This window comes from Macaca fascicularis, chromosome 1 (genome assembly GCF_037993035.2).
Source record: "Macaca fascicularis isolate 582-1 chromosome 1, T2T-MFA8v1.1".
Lineage (NCBI taxonomy): Eukaryota > Metazoa > Chordata > Mammalia > Primates > Cercopithecidae > Macaca > Macaca fascicularis.
In genome coordinates, this window is record NC_088375.1 from 113,682,697 (window position 1) to 113,709,968 (window position 27,272).

At 44.0% G+C, this 27,272-nt stretch overlaps 2 protein-coding genes across 6 annotated transcripts in view; one reads left to right on the forward strand and one right to left on the reverse strand.

Moving 5' to 3' along the window:
* Window positions 1–403: 403 nt before the first annotated feature.
* On the reverse strand, window positions 404–21,609 carry CD160 (CD160 molecule). Of its 5 annotated transcripts, none has more exons than XM_065532925.2 (6): window positions 21,499–21,609; window positions 15,858–15,963; window positions 12,404–12,548; window positions 9,749–10,075; window positions 4,157–4,294; window positions 404–1,442 (listed from the first exon to the last, which is right to left on the reverse strand). In XM_065532925.2, the coding sequence occupies exons 3-6, from the start codon at window positions 12,474–12,476 to the stop codon at window positions 1,291–1,293; spliced, it is 690 nt and encodes a 229-aa protein (XP_065388997.1). In that variant the 5' UTR covers window positions 12,477–12,548; window positions 15,858–15,963; window positions 21,499–21,609; the 3' UTR covers window positions 404–1,290. The 5 variants fall into 5 exon arrangements, with proteins under 5 accessions (XP_065388997.1, XP_005542177.3, XP_073853795.1 ...); XM_005542122.5 differs by having other exon boundaries at window positions 867–1,535; XM_005542120.5 differs by lacking the exon at window positions 15,858–15,963.
* The window catches only part of PDZK1 (PDZ domain containing 1), a 49,132-nt gene continuing 41,323 nt past the window's right edge, over window positions 19,464–27,272 (forward strand). Inside the window, exon 1 of the mRNA XM_045383355.2 lies at window positions 19,464–19,562. The gene's annotated coding sequence lies outside the window, so the exon portion shown is untranslated. The remainder of the gene's footprint in view (window positions 19,563–27,272) is intronic.

Genomic DNA, 27,272 nt, shown 5'->3' on the forward strand with positions numbered 1-27,272 from the left:
GAATTCAAATGGCTCTAGGTTCCAAATCCAGACTTTCATTTAATTCTCAGAACAGTCCTGTGGAAACAGAAGATACAGTTGGCAGTATCCCTTTTTACAGATAGGTAAACAAATAGCATCTCAAAACCTCATTTGCACTGGACGTGGTGGCTCACGCCTGTAATCCCAGCACTTTGGGAGGCTGAGGCGGGCAGATCACTTGAGGTCAGGATTTTGAGACCAGCCTGGCCAACATGGTGAAACCCCGTCTCTACTAAAAACACAAAAATTAACCATGCATGGTGGTGCATGCCTGTAATCCCAGCTACTTGGGAGGCTGAGGCAGGAGAATTGCTTGAATCCAGGAGGTGGAGGTTGCAGTAAGCCGAGATCGTGCCACTGTACTCCAGCCTGGGCAACAGAGTGAGACTCCCGTCTCCAAAAAAAAAAAAAAAAAAAATTCATTTGCCCAAAGACAAATAGCTGGTATGTTGCAGAGCCAGAATTTGAATCCAGGTCTTTTTGACTCTGGCTGGTTCTTTTATCTCCATAGGATACAAAGTCTAAAATCCTTAGTTTGAGGTTCAGGACTATCACTAATAACGGTCTTACTCGTCTACTTCAGCCATATCTCTCTCCGTTCCCACAAACCGTAGCTCCCACATTTGGCAGGTCCTTGCCAAGGAGCACAGGTAAAGTGTCTCTTTCCTTTTAATGGCTCACCATGGAGCTGTAGCTAAATTTCTGTGCTCTTACCCCTTTATTCATGTAGTTCCTCCTATCAGGAATATCCTGCCCACTCTCTGCTTAACTATGACAATAGGTCGTCTGTCCAAAGAGAAAGAAGAGAGTTGGTGGATTTAGGAGAAAAGAAAAGACTGCACATACTGCTATGGGCATTTATTTAAAAAGAGAAATGACCAAAGAGGTTAACAAGTGTTGAGTTGAAGCTGGGCAGTTGTAGCCTGTGGTGCTCCTGGTCTGCACAGATCTTCCTCTTCCTCCAGCAGTGCTGTGTGGATGTTTTTGAATGTTGAGGTCTGTCTGCATTTCCTCATTTTCACCAAGTCAGTCACTGGGTCTGGCTGTCTTCCTTTCTGTCCTACCTATCTCTGCTTGTTTTCTTTCTCTTTCCTTTACAGTGTTAAATAAAAAATTATTCCCCCCAAATTTGGTGTTCTCATTTTGTTTGACTTATTTTACTATGTTGAGGAGGAGGGAGGAAAAATTGTTCTGGGGTACAAAAACGCACATATTTATCCAATATTTGAGGACTATACCAGCCACTTTGGTGAAAACTGTTCTGTTTATTTACTGGAGCTTAGGAGGGAAGAAGGCAGGTTTGCTCTGATGGTGAGCAGCAAAATCAAGGATCACACTGATTTGCCCCAGCTTATATTTCCACAGATTCTTGGTATATTTAGCATCTCTTCCCCTATGTCCCGTTGCTTTCTTCTCTGTGCCTGTTGTAATGAGAAACATACTAAGCTAGAGTCAGACTCATCTTGCTGTAGCTTTTTAAAAACGTTTTTTTTTTTGGCACAAGGCTTACAAAGCTGTAGAAAGAAAAAGAAAGTTTGTATTACTGCCTTATAACTTAGAATAGCAACAAAATACCTGATATAGTGAAGTCTGACCTGTCCTGAGATGTGTGTTTGATAGGCCCTCATGACTCTGAAGGGATTGGAAAAGGAAAGTGGGAACTATTTTATGTATTGCACATTACTAAATTAGGGTTGTAATCTTGAGCAAATCTGATTGTGGTGGGAGTGCGAAGGGAGCTAGTCTTTGATCACTCCTTGCTGGAAGGGACAATCAAGCAATAGATGCCACTCAAAAAATTGAAGGTAGGTTTTCCATGTATAGATCTGAATTGTTGGCATAGTGATAAGGATATTCAGTGAAATTGGCTTCATGAGCTGAGAGGCACAGAGATCCAGGAAACTCCCTCCTCCTCTTCCCCACATGTAAGCATGGTAACTTGATCTATGTGGTGTTTCTGGACCTGAAAAAGCATGTGTACTGTTCTACTGAATACTACCTCTTTCCATAATTCTACTAAGCCTTGAGTTGGGGGAGAAGGATAAAGAAAAGAAAGCTTCTAAGTAGCGTATATTTTCTCATTTAATCAAATATTGAGCTTTGGTTTTTTCCTTTGGTTAACTTTAAAGCTACTTGAATCGAATACAGGAGAAAACAAAAAATTGGATTAAAAAGCTCATTCTCTTCACCTGAGTGGAAAAGGAAAAAAGTCCAGATTTTTTTTTTTTCTCTAGGATGACTTGGGAATCAGAGATAGTAACTGGTAGTAGGTTGTATGGCTAGACTCAATTTACCCTTTAGAATTTTTATTCTAAAATAAAATGTGTTTTACTGGTTACAGTAGCCTAACCAAGAGAATTTAAAGTCAATAAAAAATTATGTCTAAATGGTCAGACTGTTTCATATTCATGTTTCCTCCTGAAAACTGGCATAGGCTTAAATTTAGAAGATCCTTGTCAAGGATTACAGATAAAGTCTGTGTTTTCTTTTTGAAATCTGTGTTTTCTTTTGATGACTTGCAGATAAGGGACTGGAATAGGGAATATTTAGGTGGTCCTGTTTCTGGAAAGGGGAGGAGTCAATCTCAGAATGAATGGGGTGGTAAAGGAGGTAAGAGGTGCTTTGCCTATAGTAGATCATTACTGAGTGTAAGGTTTTAGAGTGAGAAGGATCTGTATTAATTGCTGTGACAGGCAACATTTAACTTTTTTTTTTCTTTGAGAAAGTGTCTCAGTCTGTCACCCAGGCTAGAGTACAGTGGCATGAACATGGCTTACTGCAACCTGAACCAACCTGGGCTCAGGTGATCCTTGTGCCTTAGCCTGGGACTACAGGTGTGTGTGCCACTACGTGTGACAAAGTTTTTATTTATTTGTATAGATGGGGTTTCGCCGAGTTGCCCAGACTGACCTCAAACTCCTAGGCTCAAGGGATCTGCCTGCCTCAGCCTCCCAACGAGCTGGGATTACAGGCGTGAGCCACCGCACCAGGCCCTATTTAACTTCCTTATGTTGTTTCCTGATGAGTAACCAGGGGATGTTTGCTTGCAAGGGTTGTATAAGGTTAGAATCATCATGTGTAAAGCATCTGATTCATCGTACAGGTTCTTTAACAAATTTATTAAGAGCGTGCTATATGTGTGGGACTTTTTGTTGGGGTAAAGATGACAAAGTCCTTACATATATAGAGCTTACATTCTGATGTCACTCAAAACAGTGGTATTGATTTGAGGAATGCCTAAATTAAATGGAGTTAAGAATGCCAAGGACAGGCAAAAACCTGAATCAGTTGCTTATTATGCAAAAACATAATGACAAATTATTGGAAGGTTCACTTTTATTATCTAATAGGGAGAGCACCAATCCATATTGGTAAATGGTTTTCAGAAGACTCAGCTACATGTGTTTAATATACTCAATCTGGCCATCAGCCTTTGCTGGGGAGCTGCAATGTTCAAAAACCTGTCTCCAGGCCGGGCACAGTGGCTCACGCCTGTAATCCCAGCACTTTGGGAGGCCGAGGCGGGCGGATCACGAGGTCAGGAGATCGAGACCATGGTGAAAACCCCATCTCTACTAAAAAATGCAAAAAAAAAAATTAGCCGGGCGCGGTGGTGGGCGCCTGTAGTCCCAGCTACTCGGGAGGCTGAGGCAGGAGAATGGCATGAACCCGGGAGGCAGAGCTTGCAGTGAGCCGAGACTGTGCCACTGCACTCCAGCCTGGGCGACAGAGCGAGACTCCATCTGAAAAAAACAAAATACAAAAAACCATCTCCAAACCAAGTCTGTCTCTTGTTCTTCCTCTAATAGTCAAAAATCTGTTGCTTCAACTTACAGTCCTCTGTTCACGCAGTGAGTAGAGGTGGTTGTACTAACTTGCCTCTCTCACAGGCCTTCTTTCCTAATAAGTCTTACCTCCTACCCTTTGGAAAGTCTGATTTATCTGTCTTCCTCTTTAGTGCTTTTGGATCAGTGAAACTGGTTTGAACTTTCCTATGGATAACCAGGGCTTGAGTAACATTTTCCTCTCCCTCTGGACTTCCTTTCCAACCTTCTCCTCCTGGAGAATAACCAAGATGGCAGAAATACAATAGCACCCTCATTGCTTGGGGTGTTTACGGCTCTTTTGGACGTACCTTGAAGGACCACGAGGCTGGTGACCAGCATTACCCAGACCTTTTCTTGTAGGAAGCCTGAACTGAGAGTGCCTTCATTATGGCTGAACTCAAGGTGTTGTCTTTGTTTCAGTCCCGTCACTGTGTAGTTCCCTGTCTCTGGTTCAAAAGAGAATCTTGGATCAGGGGAGGGTTTCAGAAATCATCAGTACCTCCTTTTGCATCATCTCATAACATCTCTTTTATGATCTCCAAGGATTCCTCCCGCCGTAATTTGTTGCCCAGATAAGTATCTTTAACATTGTGGGTAATGATGATGTACTTAAGCAGCCATAAATAAGTATAGAATCTCCTGTGTGTCAGACACTGGGGATGCAGATAGACCTTAAAGTAATTCTGAAGTTTTGCCACAGAGATAGCTGAAACAGCTTAGCTACCTTGGACTTGGGTATCCCCAAATAGCCACATTTTCTAGAGTGGGTCAAGCAATTTAGCATAAGTTAAAATCTTGCCCTTTGGAATAGATCTGGGGTTTTTTTGTTTGTTTGTTTTGGTTTTTGTTTTTTGAGACAGGGTCTTGCTCTGTCATCCAGGCTAGAGTGCAGTGGCGTGATCATGGCTCACTGAAGCCTCAAGCCCCAAGCCCAATCGATCCTCCCACCTCAGCTTCCCTAGTAGCTGGGACTACAGGCATGTGCCACCACACCCAGCCAATTTTTGTATTTTTTGTAGAGACAGGTTTTCACTATGTTGCTCAGGCTGGTCTTGAACTCCTGGGTTCAGGTGATGCACCTGCCTTGGCCTTCCTAAGTGCTGGGGTTACAGGCTTGAGACACCGCACCTGGCCTAGATCTGGGTTTTTATCCATCATTCACTAGTTGGATAAACGTAAATTATCTTCAAGCTTCAGTTATCACAGCACAATAGCTCAAAAGACCATGCAGCTTAAATAAAATAATATCACTTAGCACAATGCCTGGCCCACAGTAAGTAAATGGCAGACATTGTTTTTTATTTTATTATTTTTTTGAGACAGAGTCTGGCTCTGTCACCCAGGCTGGAGTGCAGTGGCACAATCTCAGCTCACAGAAACCTCTGCCTCCTGGATTCAAGTGATTCTCTTGCCTCAGCCTCCCAAGTAGCTGGGGTTACAGGCATGTGCCACCACACCTGGCTAATTTTTGTATTTTTAGCAGAGATGGCATTTCACTATGTCAGCCATGCTTGTCTCAAATTTCTGATCTCAAGTGATCTGCCCGCCTCAGCCTCCCAAAGTGCTGGGATTACAGGCATGAGCCACCGCACCCAGCTGACATTGTTTATTATCTGTTACCTGTCTCCTCTTAACCAGTTTTACCTTCCAAAATGCACCTAATTTCCACATTTGGGGAACCATCTAGATGTGCTGACTGTAATACTTAAATATGCTGAGATGAGAAAAGCATTCTTTCTTAGGGAGAATCTTCACAACCAAAACAATATATTAGAACAGGAATTTTAGGTTATAAGGAACAAGGACTGTGTTGTACCTCATTCTGTTCTCCAAGGCGCAGCGCTGGGCGTGGGATGCACAATACATATTTGTTGGATGAATGAAAGAGGAGTATCTGCTAGTGCAGTTTAACTGAAGCAATGTATTCACATAAATATAATGAAATGCTATAGAGTCTCTAGTGCCAGGCTATAGTAATTTAGACTTTATCCCATAGACAGTGAGAAGCCATTAAAACTTTGAGTGGTGTGGCATGTACAAATTAGCATTTTGGAAAGACAAGCTGGTGGCAGTATGTAGAGTGGAGTGGAGGCAGAAACAGTATTTAGAGTTGCTGGACCATTTATTAGGCAACAGCTCGGTGCTAGGCCCTGTGGTAGGTGTGGGAGATACAAAGGTGAGTAGGGCACAGTTGCTGAACTCAGGGGACTCACTAGTTAGGAGACTATTGGAATATGTTAAGTGTGAGGTGATGAAGACCTGAAAAACACCTTTGGAAGGAAAGGAATAACAAAGTACTGCTGTGCGGAAGAACAGTAGTACTTAGTAACTCTCTGAATTGGGGGTTAAGAAAAAAGGAGGAACCAAAGTTGACTTCAGTCATGAACAGAAACAGGGTCTCAGGAGGATAGCTTTGGTACTGAGTTTGAGGAAATGGTGGGGCATCTAGGAGCTAGGAGTACAGTTGTTAGTTGAAACGTTTAATTAAAACTTAGAGGTTTGAACTGGAGAAGTGGATTTGATGGTCAATTGCATTGAGATGCTGGTTTAAATCATGGGTAGATGAGAACTGGGGAGAGAGAGTAAAGAGAAAAGGTTGAAGTGATGAGAAGTGAGTCTTGGGGAATGAATACTCATGTTTGAGAGGTGGGAGGAGGAAATAGAGAAGACAAAAGAAGAGCCAAGCTGGTAGAGAACCACTTGAGTACAGTCACAGAAACCACTAAGATGACACTTTGATGAAGGAGGGAATAGTCAGAAGTGCTGAATGCTGTGGCTAGGTCAGACAGGAAGACACCAGGAAGCAAGGAAGAAAGTCAATCAAACTAAACAAGTTGAACATTTGAATTAACTAGGAACCATAGGAGGTGATTAAAAACATTTGTTCAAAGGCTCTGGGCCAGTTTTTCATGGGGGGAGGGTGGTGGTAAGTGGGTAATTTATACTTATTTTTCTTTAAAAGTAAGATAGGCCAGGCACGGTGGCTCACACCTGTAATCCCAGTACTTTGGGAGGCTGAGGCGGACAGATCACCTGAGGTCAGGAGTTCGAGACCAGCCTGGCCAACATGGCAAAACCCCATCTCAACTAAAAATACAAAAAAATTAGCCGAGGGTGGTGGCGTGTGGCAGCTATTTGGGAGGCTGAGGCAGGAGAATCACTTGAACCTGGGAGTGAGCCAAGATCATGCCACTGCTCTCCAGCTTGGGCCACAGAGTGAGAGTCTGTCTCAAAAAAAAAAAAAAAAAGTAAAGTAGTTGTAAGTTCTTAGAGAATAATAGCAGTGCCCTTTTATCCTCCTAGGCTTATTGTCTGAGACAACCACTGCCAACTCTTCAAGATGTCTTATATTCCTAAATAATATGCTCATATTGCTGCTTCCTAGTGATAAAATGTAGACATTTTCTGTTGGCTTTCTGCTATAGTAGATGAAGGTTATACTTTTACCCATTTTCCTTCTCTGCATTCTTGCAAAAATAATTGTATCACAAATTTTATTTAAATTAGTCATGTTTACATAATTTGGATTTTGTGTTATTTTTTTGCAGAATCAAGTTGTGTGCTATGTTTCTTTTGTAAAATTTAGTTTTTTCTAGAGCCTGATTTTATTTTTTTACTGGCAGAGTTTTCCATATCCATTTCTTTTTTTTTTTTTTTTGAGACGGAGTCTTGCTCTGTAGCCCGGGCTGGACTGCAGTGGCCGGATCTCAGCTCACTGCAAGCTCCGCCTCCCGGGTTTACGCCATTCTCCTGCCTCAGCCTCCGGAGTAGCTGGGACTACAGGCGCTCGCCACCTCGCCCGGCTAGTTTTTTTTGTATTTTTAGTAGAGACGGGGTTTCACGGTGTTAGCCAGGATGGTCTCGATCTCCTGACCTCGTGATCCGCCCATCTCGGCCTCCCAAAGTGCTGGGATTACAGGCTTGAGCCACCGCGCCCGGACCATATCCATTTCTTTAATCCTTTTATCGGGTCTTTAATGGGCCTTTAGAAAGATGATCTGTCAATTCCATTTTTACCTCCTAGAGATTTCCCTTCCAGAGTCTATTTCTCTTGCTCTCTTCTGGACTAAGTGCCCTTTTTAAATTCTAGAATTTCCTTTTTTTTTTTCTTTTCCACTAGAGATGGTGTCTCCCTATGTTGCCCAGGCTTTTTTTCTCTAACTCCTGGGCTCAAGTGATCCTCCCACCTTGGCCTCCAAAAGTGCTGGGATTACAGGCATGAGCCACTGTGTCCAGCTTAGAATTTCCTTTTCCCTGTTAGATTCCTTGTTTCCTGTATCTCATTTTATCTCCTTTACGGATTCACTTTCTTGTTTTACTGAAGCACATCCTCTGGTCGCTTCTTTGAAAAGATCACATGGAAGGCAAATTTTTTTGAGTCGTTGCATCTTGTGATAGTATCTTTTTTCTTTCCTTACATTTGGTTTATAGTTTGGCTGAATATATAATTCAAGGTAAACTTTTTTTTTTTTTTAGACGGAGTCTCGCTCTGTCGCCCAGGCTGGAGTGCAGTGGCGCAATCACGACTCACTGCAACCTCCACCTCCCGGGTTCAAGCGATTTTTTTGCCTCAGCCTCCCAAGTAGCTGGGACTACAGGCGTGTGCCACCATGCTTGGCTAATTTTGTTTTTTGTATTCTTAGTAGAGATGGAGTTTCACCATATTGGCCAGGCTGCTCTCAAACTCCTGACCTCGTGATCCGCCTGCCTTGGCCTCCCTAAGTGCTGGGATTACCGGCGTGAGCCACAGAGCCCAGCCAGGTAAACTTTTTTTTTTTCCACAGAATTGTGGAGGCTTGCTCTGTTGTCTGGGAATATAGGAACACAGACACTTTCTGTTGGGCACAGTTTGACTTAAGGAAGCTACATAAAGCTGGGGCTGGAGTGGCCATATTTAGGACATGCCAAAGTAGTAATGGAGCCGGGGGAGCATGCACAGAGTGAAAAAGACAGATGCAGAAGCCAGAGGCCTTGCCGCCTCAGAGTTTGAAATGGTAACTGTTTTGCGTCCTGTCCCCTTTCTAGTTTCTGATTCCAGGAGCTAGAGCTCATGAGGGCCAGCTGTACTTTTTGCTTTATTTTTTCCTCCTCTAATCTGTAGTACCTTGAATGGGTTTCTGTTTCTTCCAACTAAATGCTCCTTAAGACAGATACTCATATTATCTCAAACCTAATCTCTTTGTCTGCCTGAATTTAGAAATATAGCCACATTTCTGGGAGAGTTCTGAATTGGGAATCAGGAGACCTAATTTATTTCTTTTTTTCTTTTCTTTTTCTTTTTCTTTTTTTTTTTTTTTGAGACGGAGTTTCACTGTAGTTGCCCAAGCTAGAGTGCAATGGTGCGATCTCAGCTAACTGCAACCTCTGCCTCCCACGTTCAAGCGATTCTCCTGCCTCAGCCTCCCGAGTAGCTGAGATTACAGGCATGCGCCACCACACCCGGCTAATTTTGTATTTTTTGTAGAGATGGGGTTTCTCCATGTTGGCTAGGCTGGTCTTGAACTCCCGACTTCAGGTGATCCTCCCACCTCAGCCTCCCAAAGTGCTGGGTTTACAGGCATAAGCCACCGTGCCTGGCCAGGAGGCCTAATTTCTATCTGTTTTTATTTTCACCGGTCAGTGAGTAGCATTGGACAAATCTCTTCAACCCCTGTGTCACCATCTCCCTGTCAATAAAAATGCGATAGCCACCCCAGTAAGAGTTTTAAAATTAAAAACAAAATGAGTTTATGTTTGTATGTGCACGTTGAAGAAAGGCAGCATCTGCCAATGGGAATGTTGGAAAAGGATTGAGAAAGAAGGAAACTGCCTATCCAGGACCTGAACCATCTGATTACATCACCAGCTGTCAACTCTGCTCAGTGTCCCACCTGGTGGCATTAGGGGTATTAGAGACTCACCTGTGACTAGAAGGGAGAAGAAATGGCCCTGAAGGCGGATACCTGACTTCTGGCTTGTGGCACAACACTGGTAGGTCCCACTGTGCGACGGTGTGACTTGGCTTATGGTGAACACTAACTCAGATGATATTTCACCAACACCATCTATCCCAGGATCCCTTTTAAGTCTCAGCTGTTTTAAACTGGTCTCAGGAAAACAGTCTCTAGACTTGTCCTTGCACAAAAACACTACCAACCCCTCAGCCTCTTCTTTCTTATGCCACACAGTGCAGATTATGTTCAGTTGTGTTCCTTCCTGGAAAGCTGAGCTGGTGATGTTAATGCATCCTGGAATGGAAAGGGAAGAATTACCCAGAGGTCAGGTAGCGTTTTTTGAATTTCACCATTACTGCTCCTTATCACTAGAAGTCTTCAAGGAAGGACTGAAGCAGAACCTGGCAGCAGTGCTGGCAGACAGGAAATACAAATTACAGCTCTATCGATGGCTGTGTGACTGTCAGCAAGTTACCTAACTCCTTGGGCAGTAGTTTATTCATCTGGAAAATGAAAATTAAGGTACTAAATAATATGCTCAAAGCATCCATTCATTCATAGGTTTATTTGTTCCTCCACTTAACAAATATGTGTGGGTATTCACCCTGCCAAGCCCTGCTGGGGCAATGATGACTAGGACATGAGCCCCACTGTCAGACCTTTTTTTCCCTAACCATTTGATGACTGGGGATTTTTAATTAAAAAAAATTTTTTTTTAAACAAGGTCTTGCTCTGTCACCCAGGCTGGAGTGCAGTGGCATAATTGTAACTCACTGCACCTTTGAACTCCTGGGCTCAGGCAATCCTCCTGCTTCCACCTTCCAAATAGCTAACACTACAGGTATGCACCACTATGCCTGGCTAATTTTTTGTGTTGTAGAGACAGATTCTCACTATGTTGTCCAGGCTGGTCTTGAACTCCAGGCATCAAGCGACCTTCCTGCCTCTGCCTCCCAAACTGCTGGGATCACAGGCATGAACCACCGTGCCTGGCCACTCTCAGAGTTTAAAGCCTAATGTAAAAACAGATTAGCAAAAAATTACAATTTAATTCCACAGTTATTATAATTGAGGAATCTTAGAGATTCCTAAGTCTGAAGAATCAGGAAAACTTCACAGTGAATTTAGTGCTGGAGCTGAGACTTGAAGGAAGAGTAAAAGTTTTTCTAAGAGATATAGGATGAGAGAGACCACAGAAATACCAGAGATAATTAAAAACAGCCACTGTGCAGAAATGAAGTGAGAATGGACTGGAGAAACAGACTAATTATTGAGGGACCATTGGTAGCCAAAGACAATGACTCTGATGGTGCCAATCTGCCGACTTGATGATTTTCCCTGTAAGTAATCTGTAACCTAGATACAGAAGTGGAGAAAATAGTTGGGTTAACCCAGGATGTTTCGGCTCAATGGGTGTCTCTGACCTAATTTTCCAGTGCGTTGGCCCTGCCACCTTGGTACTGCCCCTCACTCTCCTCAAACTTCACTTCCTTCTGTAGTTTATATTTTGTAGTCCATTACTATAATCTCTCCCTTATATCCACCCTCAGCTCCCTTAGCTTTACTCCCGCTATGACGGATCCTTGCAAAACCCCAACCTTGGTTACATCCAGCTCTCTGCTAAAAACTCATCAGGCAGATGATGAGGCTGCCAGCCCCACTCCCTTGGCAGCTTGATCCCCTATGACTTGCTTTTCCTTGTAAGACTCCTCTTGGTATATACAGTAAACTAAATTCACTCACATGAAAATGGTGAAGAGGCACAGATGGAGGCTTCCCCCTACATATTAAATGCAATTCTCTTACAAGAGTAAGAGATATGGGTCTTATAAGACCTGTATCTGAGGGAGCCTTGCAATCCCAGCCATTGATTAACTCCAAAATGGTTTATATTTTATTTCTACTTTCCAGCTGGAACTTCTACAGGGTCTCTATTAGAGTGCTTTTCTATATATCAAATCCTCTGTATAGCCGTAGAGACAGGTGTTACTGTTCCCGTTTTATAAATACACAAATTGAGGCAGAGTGGTTAAACTAGGTACTGAAGTTAATGAAGATTGCAGTATCTGGATCTCAAACCTGGATTTCATAAATTTATAGTATATAGGAACTTAAAGGAATCTTAGGTTGAGGCACAGATCACCAGGCTCTTTGAAACATGTAGCAGAGGCAGAATGTCTGACAGAGAGGCAGTAGTATCAGTTCTAACAAAAAAGAAAAAGACACTATATTTTTTACCCTTTCCTTAATGTCAAGAACAGTGAGTCAGCCGGGCTCCTGAGGATCACCTGAGGTCAGGCAGGAGTTCGAGACCAGCCTGACCAATATGATGAAACCCTGTCTCTACTAAAAATACAAAAATTAGCCGAGCGTGGCGGCATATGCCTGTAGTCCCAGCTACTCAGGAAGCTGAGCCAGGAGAATTGCTTGAACCCAGGAGGCGGAGGTTGCAGTGAGCCGAGATCGCACCATTGCACTCCAGCCTGGGTGACAGAGTGAGACTCCCTCAAAAAAAAAAAGTGAGTCCTTTGTTTCCCCATCAGAGAAAATCATGGGATCCAGCCCTTCCCACAAGCCCAGGATCCTCCCCATGGCCGTCTCTGCTCCAGGGCCTATCCTCACCACCAGACTGGATGTCCACCATTGCCAGCAGGATGGCCAGGGCACAGCAGCCTCTGCCAGTTTCCATCAGCATCCTGCACGCTGTCAGCAGGCCCAGGAACTTGAAGCAAATGTTGGCTCTGCTGGTATCCTTGGCTTCAGTCTCCTGAAAGCACAGGGGGACCCACTAGACAAAGCCTTCCAGGGCTCCAAGACCATCTCCCCATCCCAGGCACTAGCTTTGATTGGCTAGAGTATGATGGAGGTAGAGGAGGGCTTGGGCATTAGAGTCCAACTGGCTGGGAATTGAGGTGGTAAACCAAGTGAGATATACTGGGAGGGCAGGGGAGGGAGAGATGTAGGGAGACAATAGGGCTGTTTTCTTATATATATATATGTATATATTTTAAGTTAAATTGGATTGCTGGGTCAAAGAATATGAGGATTAAAACTTTTTTCTACTATAAACAGATTGCTCTCCAAAAAGACTGTTGAGAATCAGATGTTCACCAAGAATGCTTAATAGTGTACGTTTCCTTGTGCCCTTGCCAGCTCTGAGTATTTTCTGTACTTTAAAATGTTTGCCAATCTGATAGATGAAAAATTAGATTTGTTTTATGTTGCATTTCCATGATTAGTGAGGTTGAGGATCTTTTCATATGCTTATTGGTCATTAGTATTCCCTTGTCTATGAATTGTGTGTGTTCATATTCTTTATATTTCTTAACTTTTAGGAACTTTCTCTATATTAGAGATATTAACCCATCTGCCATTTCTTTAGGCAAATACTTTCTCCCAATTTGTTGTTTGTCTCTTCTCTTTGTTTATGATGCTTTTTTTTCACAAGGAAAATTTACATTGTATGTAATTAAATACAACATACCTAATCATATTTTCCTTTAAGTTGTCTGGGTTTCCTGCATTGTTTAGGAAAGTTTCCCTCCAATTGAGGCTATAATTTTCCTTCAACATTATTATGTTTTATTTTTTATAGTTATGCCTTCTAATCCTGGCTAAGAAAAATTACCCCTGTTTCAAAATAAACAAACTGAAGAAAAACGAACACCTGAATTTCATCAATAGGGAAATGGTTTAATAAGTTTCCATGAATCTATGCAATAAAATATTATATATATTAAAAGAATGAGATACTTCTATAAATATGGGCCTGGAGGGATATTCATGATATATCATTAGGTCAAAAAGGGCAAATTGCAATTATGTATATAAAATAAATGTATTTTTATTTTAAAAAATCTTCTCTGTGTGTATATGTTTTAAAAATATAAAGTTTTGTAGTTTATAACTTTTGAATAGGTAATTACATTCACAGCATTTAAAATTCAAAAGGGGAAAACAAGAATTTTTCTATAAATTTATTTTTCTGATTTTTATAGTCGGCTTGTCTAGTCTCGCCTTTCCTACTGTGTGTACCACCAAGAAAAAGTCCTGTTGGTATTTTAAAATTGGGATATGTTCAATTTATATTTTAACTTAGGGAGAACTGAATTTGTTGTGACACTGATTCTTTTGATCCGAGAATGTGATGCTCATTTTTCAAATATATGTGTCTCAGGTATGTATAGAAGTTTTCTTCATAAAGTCGTTGTCCATTTCTTAGCTAAGTTTGTTTCTTGAGTAATTCATATTCTTTTTCACTATTGAAAATGTCATCTTTTACCCATTATATCTTTTTTATATATATATACTTTAAGTTCTAGGGTATATGTGCACCTTGTGCAGGTTTGTTACTTAGGTATAAATGTGCCATGTTGGTGTGCTGCACCCATCAACTTGTCATTTACATTAGGTATTTCTCCTAATGCTATCCCTCCCCCAGTCCCCACCCCCCAACTGGCCCTAGTGTGTGATGTGCCCCGCTCTGTGTCCATGTGTTCTCATTGTTCAATTCCCACTTATGAGTGAGAACATGCAGTATTTGGTTTTCTGTCCTTATGAAGTTTGCTTAGAATGATGGTTTCCAGCTTCATCTATGTCCTTGCAAAGGACATTAACTCATCCTTTTATGGCTGCATAGTATTCCATGGTGTATATGTGCCACATTTTCTTAATCCAATCTATCATTGATGGACATTTGGGTTGGTTCCCAGTCTTTGCTATTGTGAATAGTGCCACAATAAACATACGTGTGCATCTTTATCATAGAATGATTTATAATCCTTTGGGTATATGGCCAGTAATGAGATTGCTGGGTCAAATGGTATTTCTAGTTCTTGATCCTTGAGGAATCCCCACACTGTCTTCCACAATGGGTGAACTAATTCACACTCCCATCAACAGTGTAAAAGCGTTCCTATTTCTCCACATCCTCTCCAGCATCTGTTGTTTCCACTCATTGTATCTTTTAACTTATTTTTTCATTATATCATTCATTATATCTTTTAATTTTTCATTGTTGTTCATATATGAAAGGCTATTTTTTTACTAGATACTAATTTCATATCCAGCTCCCCTCCCTAAATTCTATCATTTTTCAGTTGATTCTCTTGGATTTTCCAGTCATGCAATCATATTATGTGTAAATAATGATAATTCTTTTTCTGTTTTATATCTCTGATTTCTTCTAATATTGTTGGTTAATGTCTCCAGAAAAATATTAAATAATAATGGTAATAATGAGTGTCTTTTTTCTAAGTTTAATGGGGGATGCTTAAATGTTTCCTTTTTAAGTATTATAGTAGCTTTGAGAATGAGATGTATTTCATTATGTTAAGGAATATACATTATTTCTATTTTATTAAGAGTTTTAAAATGTCAAGGATGGATGTGAATGTTTTATTAATTGCCTTTAAGTATCAACTAAAATGATATTATTTTTCTTTAAGATATATTAAGATGGTGATCTACATTAATAGATTTCCTAAAATTGATACATCTTTGCAGTCCCAGACAAACAAACAAAAACTGAAACCACTTGGTCATAGTATGTTATTCTTTTCTTTTGAGACAGAGTCTCACTTAGTCGCCCAGGCTGGAGTGCAGTGGCACGATCTTGGCTTACTGCAACCTCCACCTCCCAGGTTCAAGCGATTCTCCTGCCTCAGCCTCCCAAGTACCTGGGATTACAGGCACCTGCCACTGCACTCGCCTAATTTTTGTGTTTTTGGTACAGACGGGGTTTCACCATCTTGGCCGGGGTGATCTTGAACTCCTGACCTCGTGATCCACCCGCCCTGGCCTCTCAACATGCTGGGATTACAGGCGTGAACCACCACGCCCAGCCTAGTATGTTATTCTTTTCATATGCTGCTGTATTCTGTTTTATAATATTTTATTTAAATTTTTAAAAATGGAAAGGCCCAGGTGTGGTGGCTCATGCCTATAATCCCAACACTTTGGGAGGCTGAGGTGGGAGGATCGCTTGAGCCCAGGAGTTTGAGACCAGCCTGGGCAACAAGGCGAGACCCTGTCTTTACAAAAAATACAAAAATTAGCCAGGTGTGGTGGTGCATACCTGTAGTCCCAGCTTCTCAAGAGGCTGAGGTGGGAGAAGCCCAGGAGTTCACGGATGCAGTGAGGTATGATCTTCACTGCACTCTGCCCTGGTTGACAGTGAGACCCTGTCTCAAGAAAGCCAAAAACAAAAATTACACACACACAAAAATTAACCAGTCCTACAAGATATTAAAAATATAACACACCATGACAAATGGAATGAGGTTTCATTTTTAGAAATTCTTGGATGATTTAATATTAGGAAATTATTAATTAACATACTACTGGATCAAAAAAGAAAGTCAATATTACCTTCTGATAAAGTCTTACATTAATTCCCACTAAAATCCTAAGTAAAATGGTAATGGATGAATACTATTCAATATAATGGAGAAATGTATATCTCAGATAAAATTTCAACATCATATTTAATGGTAAAATATAGGATAATTTAAGGCAGAGATGCTTCCTATTATTTCTGTTATTTTACATTGTTCTGTTTGGACAGTGTAATGGAAGTGTTTGCCATTACATTTAGACAAGAAAATAAAGCAAAGGGTATAAATATTGGAAGTCTTAAGGCAAATTTATTACTATTTATATGTGATATAGCTTACATCTGGAAAACCCGAGAAACTTAAGAATTATTAAAAACAATAAAAGATAGAGTATCTGAATAGGCAGTTCACAAAAGAGGAAATGGAATAAAAAGTTTTTTAGTTTTACAAGTATTCAGGGAAGTACAAATTAAAAATTCAGAGTTCAGGCTGGGCGCGGTGGCTCAAGCCTGTAATCCCAGCACTTTGGGAGGCCGAGGCGGGTGGATCACGAGGTCAGGAGATCGAGACTATCCTGGCTAACACGGTGAAACCCCGTCTCTACTAAAAATACAAAAAAATTAGCCGGGCGTGGTAGCGGGCGCCTGTAGTCCCAGCTACTTGGGAGGCTGAGTCGGGAGAATGGCTTGAACCCAGGGGGCGGAGCTTGCAGTGAGCCGAGATCGCGCCACTGCACTCCAGCCTGGGAGACACAGCGAGACTCCGTCTCAAAAAAAAAAAAAAAAAAAAAAAAAAAAAAAAAAAAAAAAAAAAAATTCAGAGTTCAGAATTTCAGAATTACCGCCTGTTAAATGAACAAAAATTTAAAAGATTGATAAGTCAAAGTTTGGTAAGGGTAAGAAGAAATAGGTGCAATCATTCACTCTAGGTAGAACTATACATTGTTATGGAGCTTTGGGGGAACATTTCAAATGCACATACCCTGTCCCTTAGGCTATAGCTTACAGAAATAAAAGCATGAGTGTGCTAGTATATATGTACAAGGATATTCACTGCAGCATTGTTTATAATACCAAAAAAATAGAAACAGGTGAAGGCCAGGTGTGGTAGCTCACACCTGTAATACCAGCACTTTGGGAGGCTGAGGCACGCGGATCACCTGAGGTCAGGAGTTGGAGACCAGCCTGGCCCACATGAAACCTGGCTCTACTAAAAATGCAAAAATTAGCTGTGATCTGCTACTCAGGAGGCCGAGGCAGGATAATTGCTTGAACCTGGGAGGCGGAGATTGCAGTAGCCAAGATCACACTACTGCATTCCAGCCTGGGCAACAGAGCAAAACTTCGTCGCCCTCCCGCCCCTACAAAAAAAGGAAACAGGTGAAGACCCACTGGTAAGAATGGTTGAAAAAATTATTGCAGATCCACAGAATAGAATGTTATGTAATTATAATTTGTATAAAATAAACTAAATTAGTGTATATAAATAATTTAAGGTATTAATACATAAGATTATTAATTTTCCTAGATATAATTATTAGAAAATATGGTAGAAGAAAAAGTTTCATTCTTTATAGGCACCAAAAAAACCCATGAAATGTCCAGAAAAATGTAAAACATTCGAATAGGACTTATAGGATAAAAACTATACAGTACTATTAAGAAACATAAAATCTAAGTAGAGACGATCATTAATTTTGTCTGTACTTATCTGTACATTTGTCACAATCCTAATAAAAAATCCTAATAAAACATCCCAGCAGCGGCTCAAGGTATGGCCCCAATGTCCTTTCCCCCTAGCCTTGACCTCTTCTTGCTCCCTCTCCTGTGTTGTTATACCTTCATGCTATACCAGAATGTCCTGGTGACTCTTGAAACATAGAATATTTAGTGACAAAGCATCATTTGATTCAAAGAGGAAGATAAAGAAGGATTGCAATTATTCATTCAGCCCAGAATTATGGTTAAAAAGCATAGACTCTAGAGCCAGAGTGTTTGTGTTCAAATCCTGGTCCGAAAACTTAATAGTTGCATGACTTGGTCAAGTTTCTTAGGCTCCTGGGCCAGGCACTATGCTCAGCTTTTAATAAATAGACATATTTCAGAAACACGGAGCATCTATAATGTGTCAGGCACCACGGGGCACAGAGAGATCACTAACACAGCAGAGGCAAAGATGTTTTAGTGGTTAAATGGTCTCTAGAGTCAGACCAGCATGTTTGAGATCTGGCTTTGACACTATCTGTGTAATATTGGGCAAGTTTCTTAACCTCTCTGAAAATGAGTTTACTGACCTATAAAATGGTGACAAAATATTTTCTTCCTAGGGTGGTGAGGGTCAAATGAGGTAACCTGTGTAAACTACTTAGCATAATGCCTGGCAGAGAGTAAGGGCTCAATAAATGATAGCTATGATTATTTTTATGCTTTCGTATATTGGAATCAATGGACAGTGTTCCAGGCACATCTACCTACAAGACTGTGTTTAGTCGTTATAAAACACTAAGCCATTATTATTTTTTAAAATTTATTATTTGCACGAAGCATATAGAGGCTTGGAGAGGCCTTGCGACGTGCTTAAAATCACAGCTCCTAAGTTGGGGAGCAGGATTCTAACCCAAGTTATGAGAGTCTTTCTCTTGGAGTCCTCTTTGTCCCTCTCCTCACAGCCACTCATCCACGAACAGCTGTAACACAAGAACGACTGTACTAAGAACAGTAATAAGGTTATAAAGTATCAAGGGGCAGGAAAGGAGAAATTCTGGATGAGTGATGTGGAAAGGCTACAAGATGGCAATGGACTTAGGCCTTCATAGATGTTTGTGGGCTTTGGGGAGCTGGTGCCTAAAGAATACAGTGGATGGCCGGGCGCGGTAGCTCAAGCCTGTAATCCCAGCACTTTGGGAGGCCGAGACGGGCGGATCACGAGGTCAGGAGATCGAGACCATCCTGGCTAACACGGCGAAACCCCGTCTCTACTAAAAAATACAAAAAACTAGCCGGGCGAGGTGGCGGGTGCCTGTAGTCCCAGCTACTTGGGAGGCTGAGGCAGGAGAATGGCATGAACCCGGGAGGCGGAGCTTGCAGTGAGCTGAGATCCGGCCACTGCACTCCAGCCTGGGCAACAGAGCGAGACTCCGTCTCAAAAAAAAAAAAAAAAAAAAAAAAAAAAAATACAGTTGGTGAATTAAGGTGGGCTGAGGAAATCGGGCTTCCTTCCAGTCCTGGCTCCGCACCACATAGCCATGGAATGTTGACAAGGTCGTGTCCCTTCTCTAGGCGTGTTTCCTAAGGGACTGGTGCAGCGGGATGGGAGGGGCGCAGGGTAGGGACCGCTTCCAAGGAGACAGAGGACAGGCAGACAGGCTCGGAGGGGCTGATGCAGCCGGTCACTCCGCTGGAGTGGCCAGGCTTCGCGGTGCCTAGGGCTGAGTTGAAGAAGAGCGTGTAAGTCTGTTGTGGGCCCCTCACCAGCGCTGGGGGGAGGCGGGGTCACTGGGCAAGGATGCTCTGGGAAGTGACCTTGGTGCCCGGGAGGGGAGTACCCTGGTGTGACGCAGGCCGGGCAGCGCGGAGCCGGCGGCGCTGATTCCGCACTCTGGCCGCTAGAGGGCGCTGCCTTCCAGCCAAAGCCGAGTGACCCCAACCTGCCCTGCGTTGGTCACTCCAGCCATGGACCATCCGGCGAGCATGGGGGCTAGACAGGGAAAGCCTAAACTAGGAGGGGAGTTGAGGGGGTGCAAAGTTGGGCCTGGTGGGTCCTGGGGACGCAGCATGTACTAGAGCGGCACCTGGCCCTCAATAGGGGGAGAGCGGGTGGTCGTGAAAAGTCTGGGAATTTTCTGGGCCCACTACACGCCAGGGGCGGGTCTCCCCTCTTAAAACGTTGTGAGCCCCAGCGCGGGCACGGGGGTGGGTGCCCGTGCAGTTGGCATCCTCACCTTTGATCTTCCCCGGGGCTCCCGAGCTGCGCTGGTGGCCCCAGAGCCCGGGGCCTCTCTCAGGCAACAGCTCACAGACTGCAGGAAACTCTCCCCTCCCTCACCTCCGGAGGGGGTCCTGGAGTCTCGTAGGCTCCTGGGTTCAAATTCAAGCTTTGTGTGACCTGTGGCACATTGCTGGACCTCGCTCAGTCTCACATTCCTCTTGTGTTTAAAGCTCCCTCACAGGAATGTGGTGATGGTTAGATGACACATAAAGCTTTGCCAGAGGTTTTCTGGGGAGGATGGGGACAAGATGGCAAGAAAGAGACTCCATTTCCTCTGTCACCGGAGCCCGGATCTAACCTCTCAGAGGAGCTGGAAGGTCAGCTCTGAGCTCCACAAATACCTCTGAATACGGATCTCCCACAACACTGAAAAAGATGCCCAGAAAGATCTCGTTTGCTGCTGTGAAGGCGCTTCTTTTTCTATCTCCACAACCCCAACTGCCTTAAAGTAGAACCAGACTTGTTAGCAAACAGAGGTTTGGGCTGGGGGGCCCTTGAAGCTCTTGTCTGAGATTTTGGGCTTCCTGCTCAACACACCAAAGCAGGCGCCTGACGTAAAGGGGGCCGTGGACCTCTTTGGTGGTCTGGGAAGGCATATGGAGTCCCTTCTCAGAATAACATTTAAAAATTAATAAGATACATGGGATAATAAAGGGAACAAATGATGACAAGACAGTTGTCAAAACATGAGAAGAATGTGTGATAGAGCAGTACACACGCTTCTTTAGATCTGGTATCAGCCTAGTAACTGTTGTAATTCTGCAGTAGTGCTGAGCGTTAATGACATTTGGAGAAATCTATAACAACTGTAATGAGATTTGAAAATATTTGTGTTTTCTATTGATGGCAAATTCTATTGTGGTTCACTGTCTATATTCGTAACTGAAGCAAGTGCTAACTTTCAATTAAAGATTAGTGAAAATAAAGATGTATTTTTCCCAAAAATTCACAAATCCCATGAATGAATCTATGCATGGACCTCCAAGAGGTCCACGATGTGAACCACCTAGGACGTGAACTTCCCCTAGAGGTGCCTCACAGGGCCAGCTCCAAGCCCCGGGCCGCCTCCTGGCTTGTCTCAACCCAGGCCTTGAAGAGCTCCAGCAGAACGCTGATCTAAACTTTGGTAACTTTCCTCTGGCAATTTGAGGAATTCCTCCATTTGAGGAATGTCAGAGTGGGGCCAGGATCCCTGAATGCCCATGGAAGAAGAGCGAGCATGCTGGTCTGGCAGGCAGAAATAACCTTCTCCCCAGGGTCCAGAGGACAGAGGACAGTTCCCTCCAAAAGGCAGGTTTCTCAGGGACCTCATGGGAAGCCTGTCCTTGCCTGAGCAGTTCTGTCAACCATCCCGTCCCTCCACCTGGACCCCAGGTCCCCAACAGATCTTTTTACCTCCAGACAGAAGTTCTTTCTTGCTCTCAGGCTGGGGGCTCACGTTGAAATGGCTCTCAGTCCTCAGATTGTTCTTGCATCTTGTTAAAACCCCATCTCTCCAGTTTCGTCATTGCTCACACTTTCATAGCTGTTATATTCAGTCTTTGAAAACCACAGGATGGGTCGTTAAGCAGTCAGAGATCTTCCTCCACCCCCACTGTGGATTTTTTTCTCCTTTCTCTCCTGCAACTGGTCCTCCATCTCCTTCTCCTTTCCTCTCCCTTGTTTTGTCTTGTTGGTGTTAGAAATAGACTAGGGTGCTGAGGGGGCTGAGAAAAACCACCTCTTAAAATTCTTTTCTTTACCCTGGGGAACAAAGATTTTGTGTTTGCTAATTCATAATAAGGAAAGGACTGATGATAGAATAACTAGAAGATAAAAGGACAGAATGTCCTCTCAAGTATAAAGAAAGGTACCAAGTCTTCTCCTGAGAGTAGGTTTTGGTTAGAAGTAGGACAGAGAACACAGCTGCTCCAGGCTGAAAGGGAAGAAGGGCAGGGAGCTGTCAAGAAGGCTTGAGTGAGGGTGGTGGTGAGCAGGGGAGGCAACGAGTAGGGGCACCAAAATGGTCCTGGTGTGGTGGGGGGGAGGATGAATGACTGACCTTAATTTGCCACCCATTTTTTTTCTTTTTCTTTCTTATAATTATTTATTTATTTATTATTATTATTTTTTTTTTAATTTGAGACAGGATCTTACTGTCACCAAGGCTGGAGTACAGTGGGGCAATCATAGCTCACTGCAACGTTGACCTCCTGTGCTCAAGTGATCTTCCCACCTCAGCCCCTCCAAGCAGCTAGGACCACAGGTGTACGCCACCATACCTGGATAACTTTTTATTTATTTATTTATTTATTTATTTATTTATTTAGAGATGGAGTCTCGCTGTGTCACACAGGCTGGAGTACAGTGGCGTGATCTCAGCTCACTGTAACCTCCGCCTCCTGGGCTCAAGTGATGCTCCTGCCTCAACCTTACGAGTAGCTGGGATTATGAGCACCTGCCACCATGCCGGACTAATTTTTATATTTTTAGTAGAGACAGAGTTTCATCATGTTGGCCAGGCTGGTCTCAAACTCCTGACCTCAAGTGATCCATCTGCCTGCCTTGGCCTCCCAAAGTGCTGGGATTACAGGCGTGAGCCACCATGCTCGGTTGATAATTTTTAAAAAGATTTGTTTGGATGAGGTCTCCTTATGCTGCCCCGCCTGCTCTTGAACTCCTGGGCTCAAACAATCCTCTGGCCTTGGCCTCCCAAAGTGCTAGGATGACAGGCCTGAACCACCATGCCCAGCTTCACATCCATTTCTATTCTGTTCTGTTCTTCCTTGGTCAGTGATGGCTTGGGAGATTACGATTGTTCCTAAATTCTAGGGTTGTGCCCTTAGATGGCAGGAGCATTAGTCTGAGAATCAGAAACATTGGGCTCTAAGTCTTACAAGGCTGGGCCAGGCCCTGTGCCAAAGGGCACAGCACACCAGGAAGCGCCATGGTTCTGGGGGAACACCTGTCATGGTTGACACTCAGTGCCAGGCTAAGCAAGAATTCAAGGGTGCAGGGAGGGTGGGGGAAATGTTTTCGTGACTAGTCTAGAGCCTCTCTTTTCCTTGTTGTTCCTGTTATTGTAGCACTCTGTGGTCCTAAAAACAGTAGGGTGCTCTGGGGTTTGAGAACTCCCAGATCACTCCACTGAAGCCATCGTCAGATGAGACAGATATTAGAAATATTTCTTCACTCCAAGCTGGGTGCGGTGGCTCCCACCTCTAATCCCAGCACTTTGGGAGGCCGAGGCGGGCAGATCATGAGGTCAGGAGATCGAGACCATCCTGGCTAACACAGTGAAACCCGTCTCTACTAAAAATACAAAAACTATCTGGGTGTGGTGGCGGGTGCCTGTAGTCCACAGCTACTTGGGAGGCTGAGGCAGGAAAACGGCGTGAACCCGGCAGGCAGAGCTTGCAGTGAACCGAGATCGCGCCACTGCACTCCAGCATGGGTGACAGAGCGAGACTGCGTCTCTAAAAATAAAAAAAAAGGAAAAGAAAAAAAGAAATACTTCTTCACTCCATCAAAGTGTTAGGTTTCACTGCAGAATGAGTCCATTCTGGGAGCCTGGGGGTTGGGAACCCGTGTTGGGAAGAGGAGTGTCTCACCACCATGCTGGTCACACGACCAGTCCACCACAGCCCACAGGAAACCGGGTCCCACAGGTATGAACTGCTAAACTGGGCCTGGTTTCTGTTATCCCCAGTATCCTTATTTGCTGTCGCTATAAGAGTGTTCAAACAGATGACCTCTCTGCTCTCTCAGCTGGAGACTTCTCCCTCCTTGGGTCCATGGGGTCCTTCCAAAGGTTGGCTCTGAGAGCATTCGGCATTCCTTATCATCGAGGAACTGTCAAACAGTGATTATTAGCAACACGAAGAGAAGTTCAAGGCAACCAGGGTTGTGAGTGAGTGAGGTTGAGGCCCCTTTCGTACTAGTTTACACACATGTATTCATACTGGTTATTGCAAAAAACCTCAAAGTTCTGCAGAGACCTCAGGGCTCAAAAGTGAATTGCAGCGCACTTCCTTTTCACCAGCCGTGTGGCGTCTGTCCATCCTGCAATCAGTGGCATGCACAGTTTTCTGCAGATGTCACTTTTGGTCACTTCTCACAAGGTTATTGTGTGCCAGGCCCTGTGGGGTTGTCGATGACTGAATGGGGCCTGCTCTCAAGGCGAGCACACTGTTGAGAGAGGCCTGCATCCCTGTGAGATGAAACAGAATGCACCAACAGCTCTAAGTACCCCAGAAGTGAGAGAGAAGCCAGGAAGCAGGGGAGGTTGGGAGGAAGAAAAGGAGACTGCCCTGTGGGCGCAGACAGTGTTAGGCACTCTGTGTGGACAATGTGACATTTAAATTGAGCTTTGAAAGAAGGCAGGATTTCAAAAGGCAGGGGTAGAGGAACAGTGTGAACCAGCAAGGAGCAGGGACATGTGGGGCTGGCTTGGAAGTCAGTGAAACAATGAGGTGGCTGAAATCTAGGCTGCCTCCTGGCCATCCACAGCCTCCCAGATCTGTATCCTGTGGGCCTTTGAATATCTTGAAAACAATCTATCAGTTGCTACATTGTGTAACTGGACACGATTTAGAAAAAGAAAAACTGAGTGGACATTGAATTGTATTTCCATCTGACTTCTGTAGAATTACGGGGTTTTGGAAGCAGAAGACTGCAGCAGTCTTCTAGTCCCTGGAAACGTGCAGACGCTTGCATGCCAGTCGTTCCCAAACTTGAGCGTGTATTAACATCACCAGGAGGGCATCTTTGAACAATTCGGATGGCTGGGCCCAGCTGCAGAGTCTCTGATTCAGGGTCTCAGGGCAGGGGTGGGGGTGGTCCAAGAAGCTGTATTCCTAACAAGTTCCCTGGTGCTACTGCTGCTGTAATGCTCCTTGCAAACCGTTCAGGGTAATACCTCTTGCATCCTCTGCTTGAATCGCTCTACTGTTCTGCAGCTCACCACCACCCAAAGTATCCACGCAATATCCCTTGTGGAATACTTCCAGTAAAATTCTTCCTTGTGCTGCTGTCAGTCCTGCTTGCCTGTAACTTTCCATGAAGTCTGCTGAGGGCCCCACATGGGAAATGTCTACGGATGGCAGGCAAGTCTCAGGCACATGCGGCAGACGCCTGGATTTACATCCTGACTCCACCACTTACTATGTGACCTTGGATAAGTCATTCACCTTTTCTGTATGTTCTTCAACTGTGGGATGGGGATAACAATGTCACAGAACTGCTGTTTAGAGTAAATGAGAAAAGTGTGTAAAGCAATTGACATGGTGCTTGGCATATACTAAGTACTCAGGTGTGGGCTAGTATCATTACCTAGTGTTCTTTCTTTTTTTTTTTTTGAGACAGTCTCCCTCTGTTGCTCAGGCTGGAATGCAGTGGCACAATCTTGGCTCACTGCAACCTCCATCTCCTGGGTTCAAGTGATTCTTGGGCCTCAGCCTCCCAAGCAGCTGGGATTGCAGCCACCCGCCACCACATCTGACTAATTTTTTTGTATTTTTTCAGTAGAGAAGAGGTTTCACCATATTAGTCAGGCTGTTCTCAAACTCCTGACTTGAGGCGATCCACCTGCCTCAGCCTCCCGAAGTGCTGGGATTACAGGTGTGAGCCACTGCGCCCGGCCAGCATTACCTAGTTTTCCTTTCTACTCGGGAGTCTGTCAAATCTCCGAAGAAAGTTAATCATTCTAATGTTTCTCCTTTCTGGGCTAAATATCCCCAGCTCCTGCAATTATTTCTTATAATTATTTCAATGCTTTCATGGTTCCAATATTTTGTTTGTCCTTTCTACTCTTCTCTGAACAGAGTCCAGTTTGTCAGTCTCCCTTGTCAGGTGCATGGCTCAGACTTGCCACCTGCCTCGGCTTAGTCCAAGTCTAGTGTGTTCACTGCAACCAAAGGTAACTCTAGCTTTGTAGCTATTTCCACATTTCACTGGACTGTATTAGACTTCCAGGCCATGAAGGTGCCAGAGGCTACACCTGCATGTAGAGAGTAGAGCTCATTCTCCTGTCACATTGCGCCTTGTTGCTTAGCATGTGTGAGTTTGGTGAGTGTGGGTGAGGGAGAGTAACTCTGACTTTGGCCCAGTTCAGGGCCTACTGCCCCAGTAGCTGTGAGGAAGCATATTCGAGGCTCCAGGGGCTGGTGCAAGGCCCAGTCTCTCCCCCAGAGAAGGGTGAACTGACACCTAGCACAGCCAACAGTTTTCTGGAAGGAAACCAAGCCTCAGAGCCAGAGGCACATACAGCAAAGTTATGTAGGCATTTCAGCCCCTGCCCCAGCCACTGTCATTGCTGGCCTTTTGCCCAGAGTCCTTGGTAATAGAATAATGATAGAATATGGAGAGGGAGTCAGGGCTGTTTTTTTTGTTTGTTTGTTTCGCTTTTTTTTTTTTTTTTTTTTTTTTTTGAGATGGAGTCTCCCTCTGTCGCCCAGGCTGGAGGGCAGTGGCACAATCTCAGCTCACTGCAAGCTCTGCCTCCCGGGTTCAAGTAATTCTCCTGCCTCTGCCTCCTGAGTAGCTGGGACTACAGGCACGCGCCTCCATGCCCAGCTAATTTTTGTATTTTTGGTAGAGACAGGATTTTGCCACGTTAGCCAGGCTGGTCTTGAACTCCTGACCTCAGGTGATCCACCTGCCTTGGCCTCCCAAAGTGCTGGGATTACAGGCATGACCCACTGCGCCTGGCCTCAGGGCTGTTTTATTGTGGGGACAGAGGTGGCAGTTTCAGGGGTTTGGGTATCAAGATGACACGGCAGGCCCTGGAGACAATGTCTCTGTCAGCCTCCATTCTAATTTCCAGTCTGTAGTGAGTGGCTCACCAGGTGCTCTTAAGTTCTGTCTTTTAAAACAGAAGGCACACAAAAATGTGCCCAAATTACTTTGGTGTCCTGAAGAGCCTGTCTTGTCCCTCTCCGGTCAGAGAAGACACCAAGTTCCTTTACGGCCAGGCCTCCTCCTGAGGGAGACCAGGCCTGTGGGGTTGCCGGCTCAAACACTGCCACCGGCTCTGCACACCCATTTCCACAGGGACGGCCCGAGTGTCTCCAGGACACACCAGCCTCACGGCAGAAACGGCTGCAGTCACGGCTCTGTCTGTACCGTGGGGTGGCTCCCCCTCACCCACCCCCACGAAGCTGCACTCTGCTGTGTGAATGCCTAGGGGAATG

Excerpts from the sequence above, each read along its gene's own strand:
- CD160 (XM_005542120.5), bottom strand. The coding sequence starts at position 12,476 with ATGCTGATGGAAACTGGCAGAGGCTGCTGTGCCCTGGCCATCCTGCTG. Across the intron at positions 10,076-12,403 it reads GGTGGACATCCAGTCTGGTG|GATGCATTAACATCACCAGC; the intron begins GTGAGGATAGGC and ends TTTCCATTCCAG. Across the intron at positions 1,443-4,156 it reads CAGCCTCGTGGTCCTTCAAG|GCACAGAGAAGAAAGCAACG; the intron begins GTACGTCCAAAA and ends TCATTACAACAG.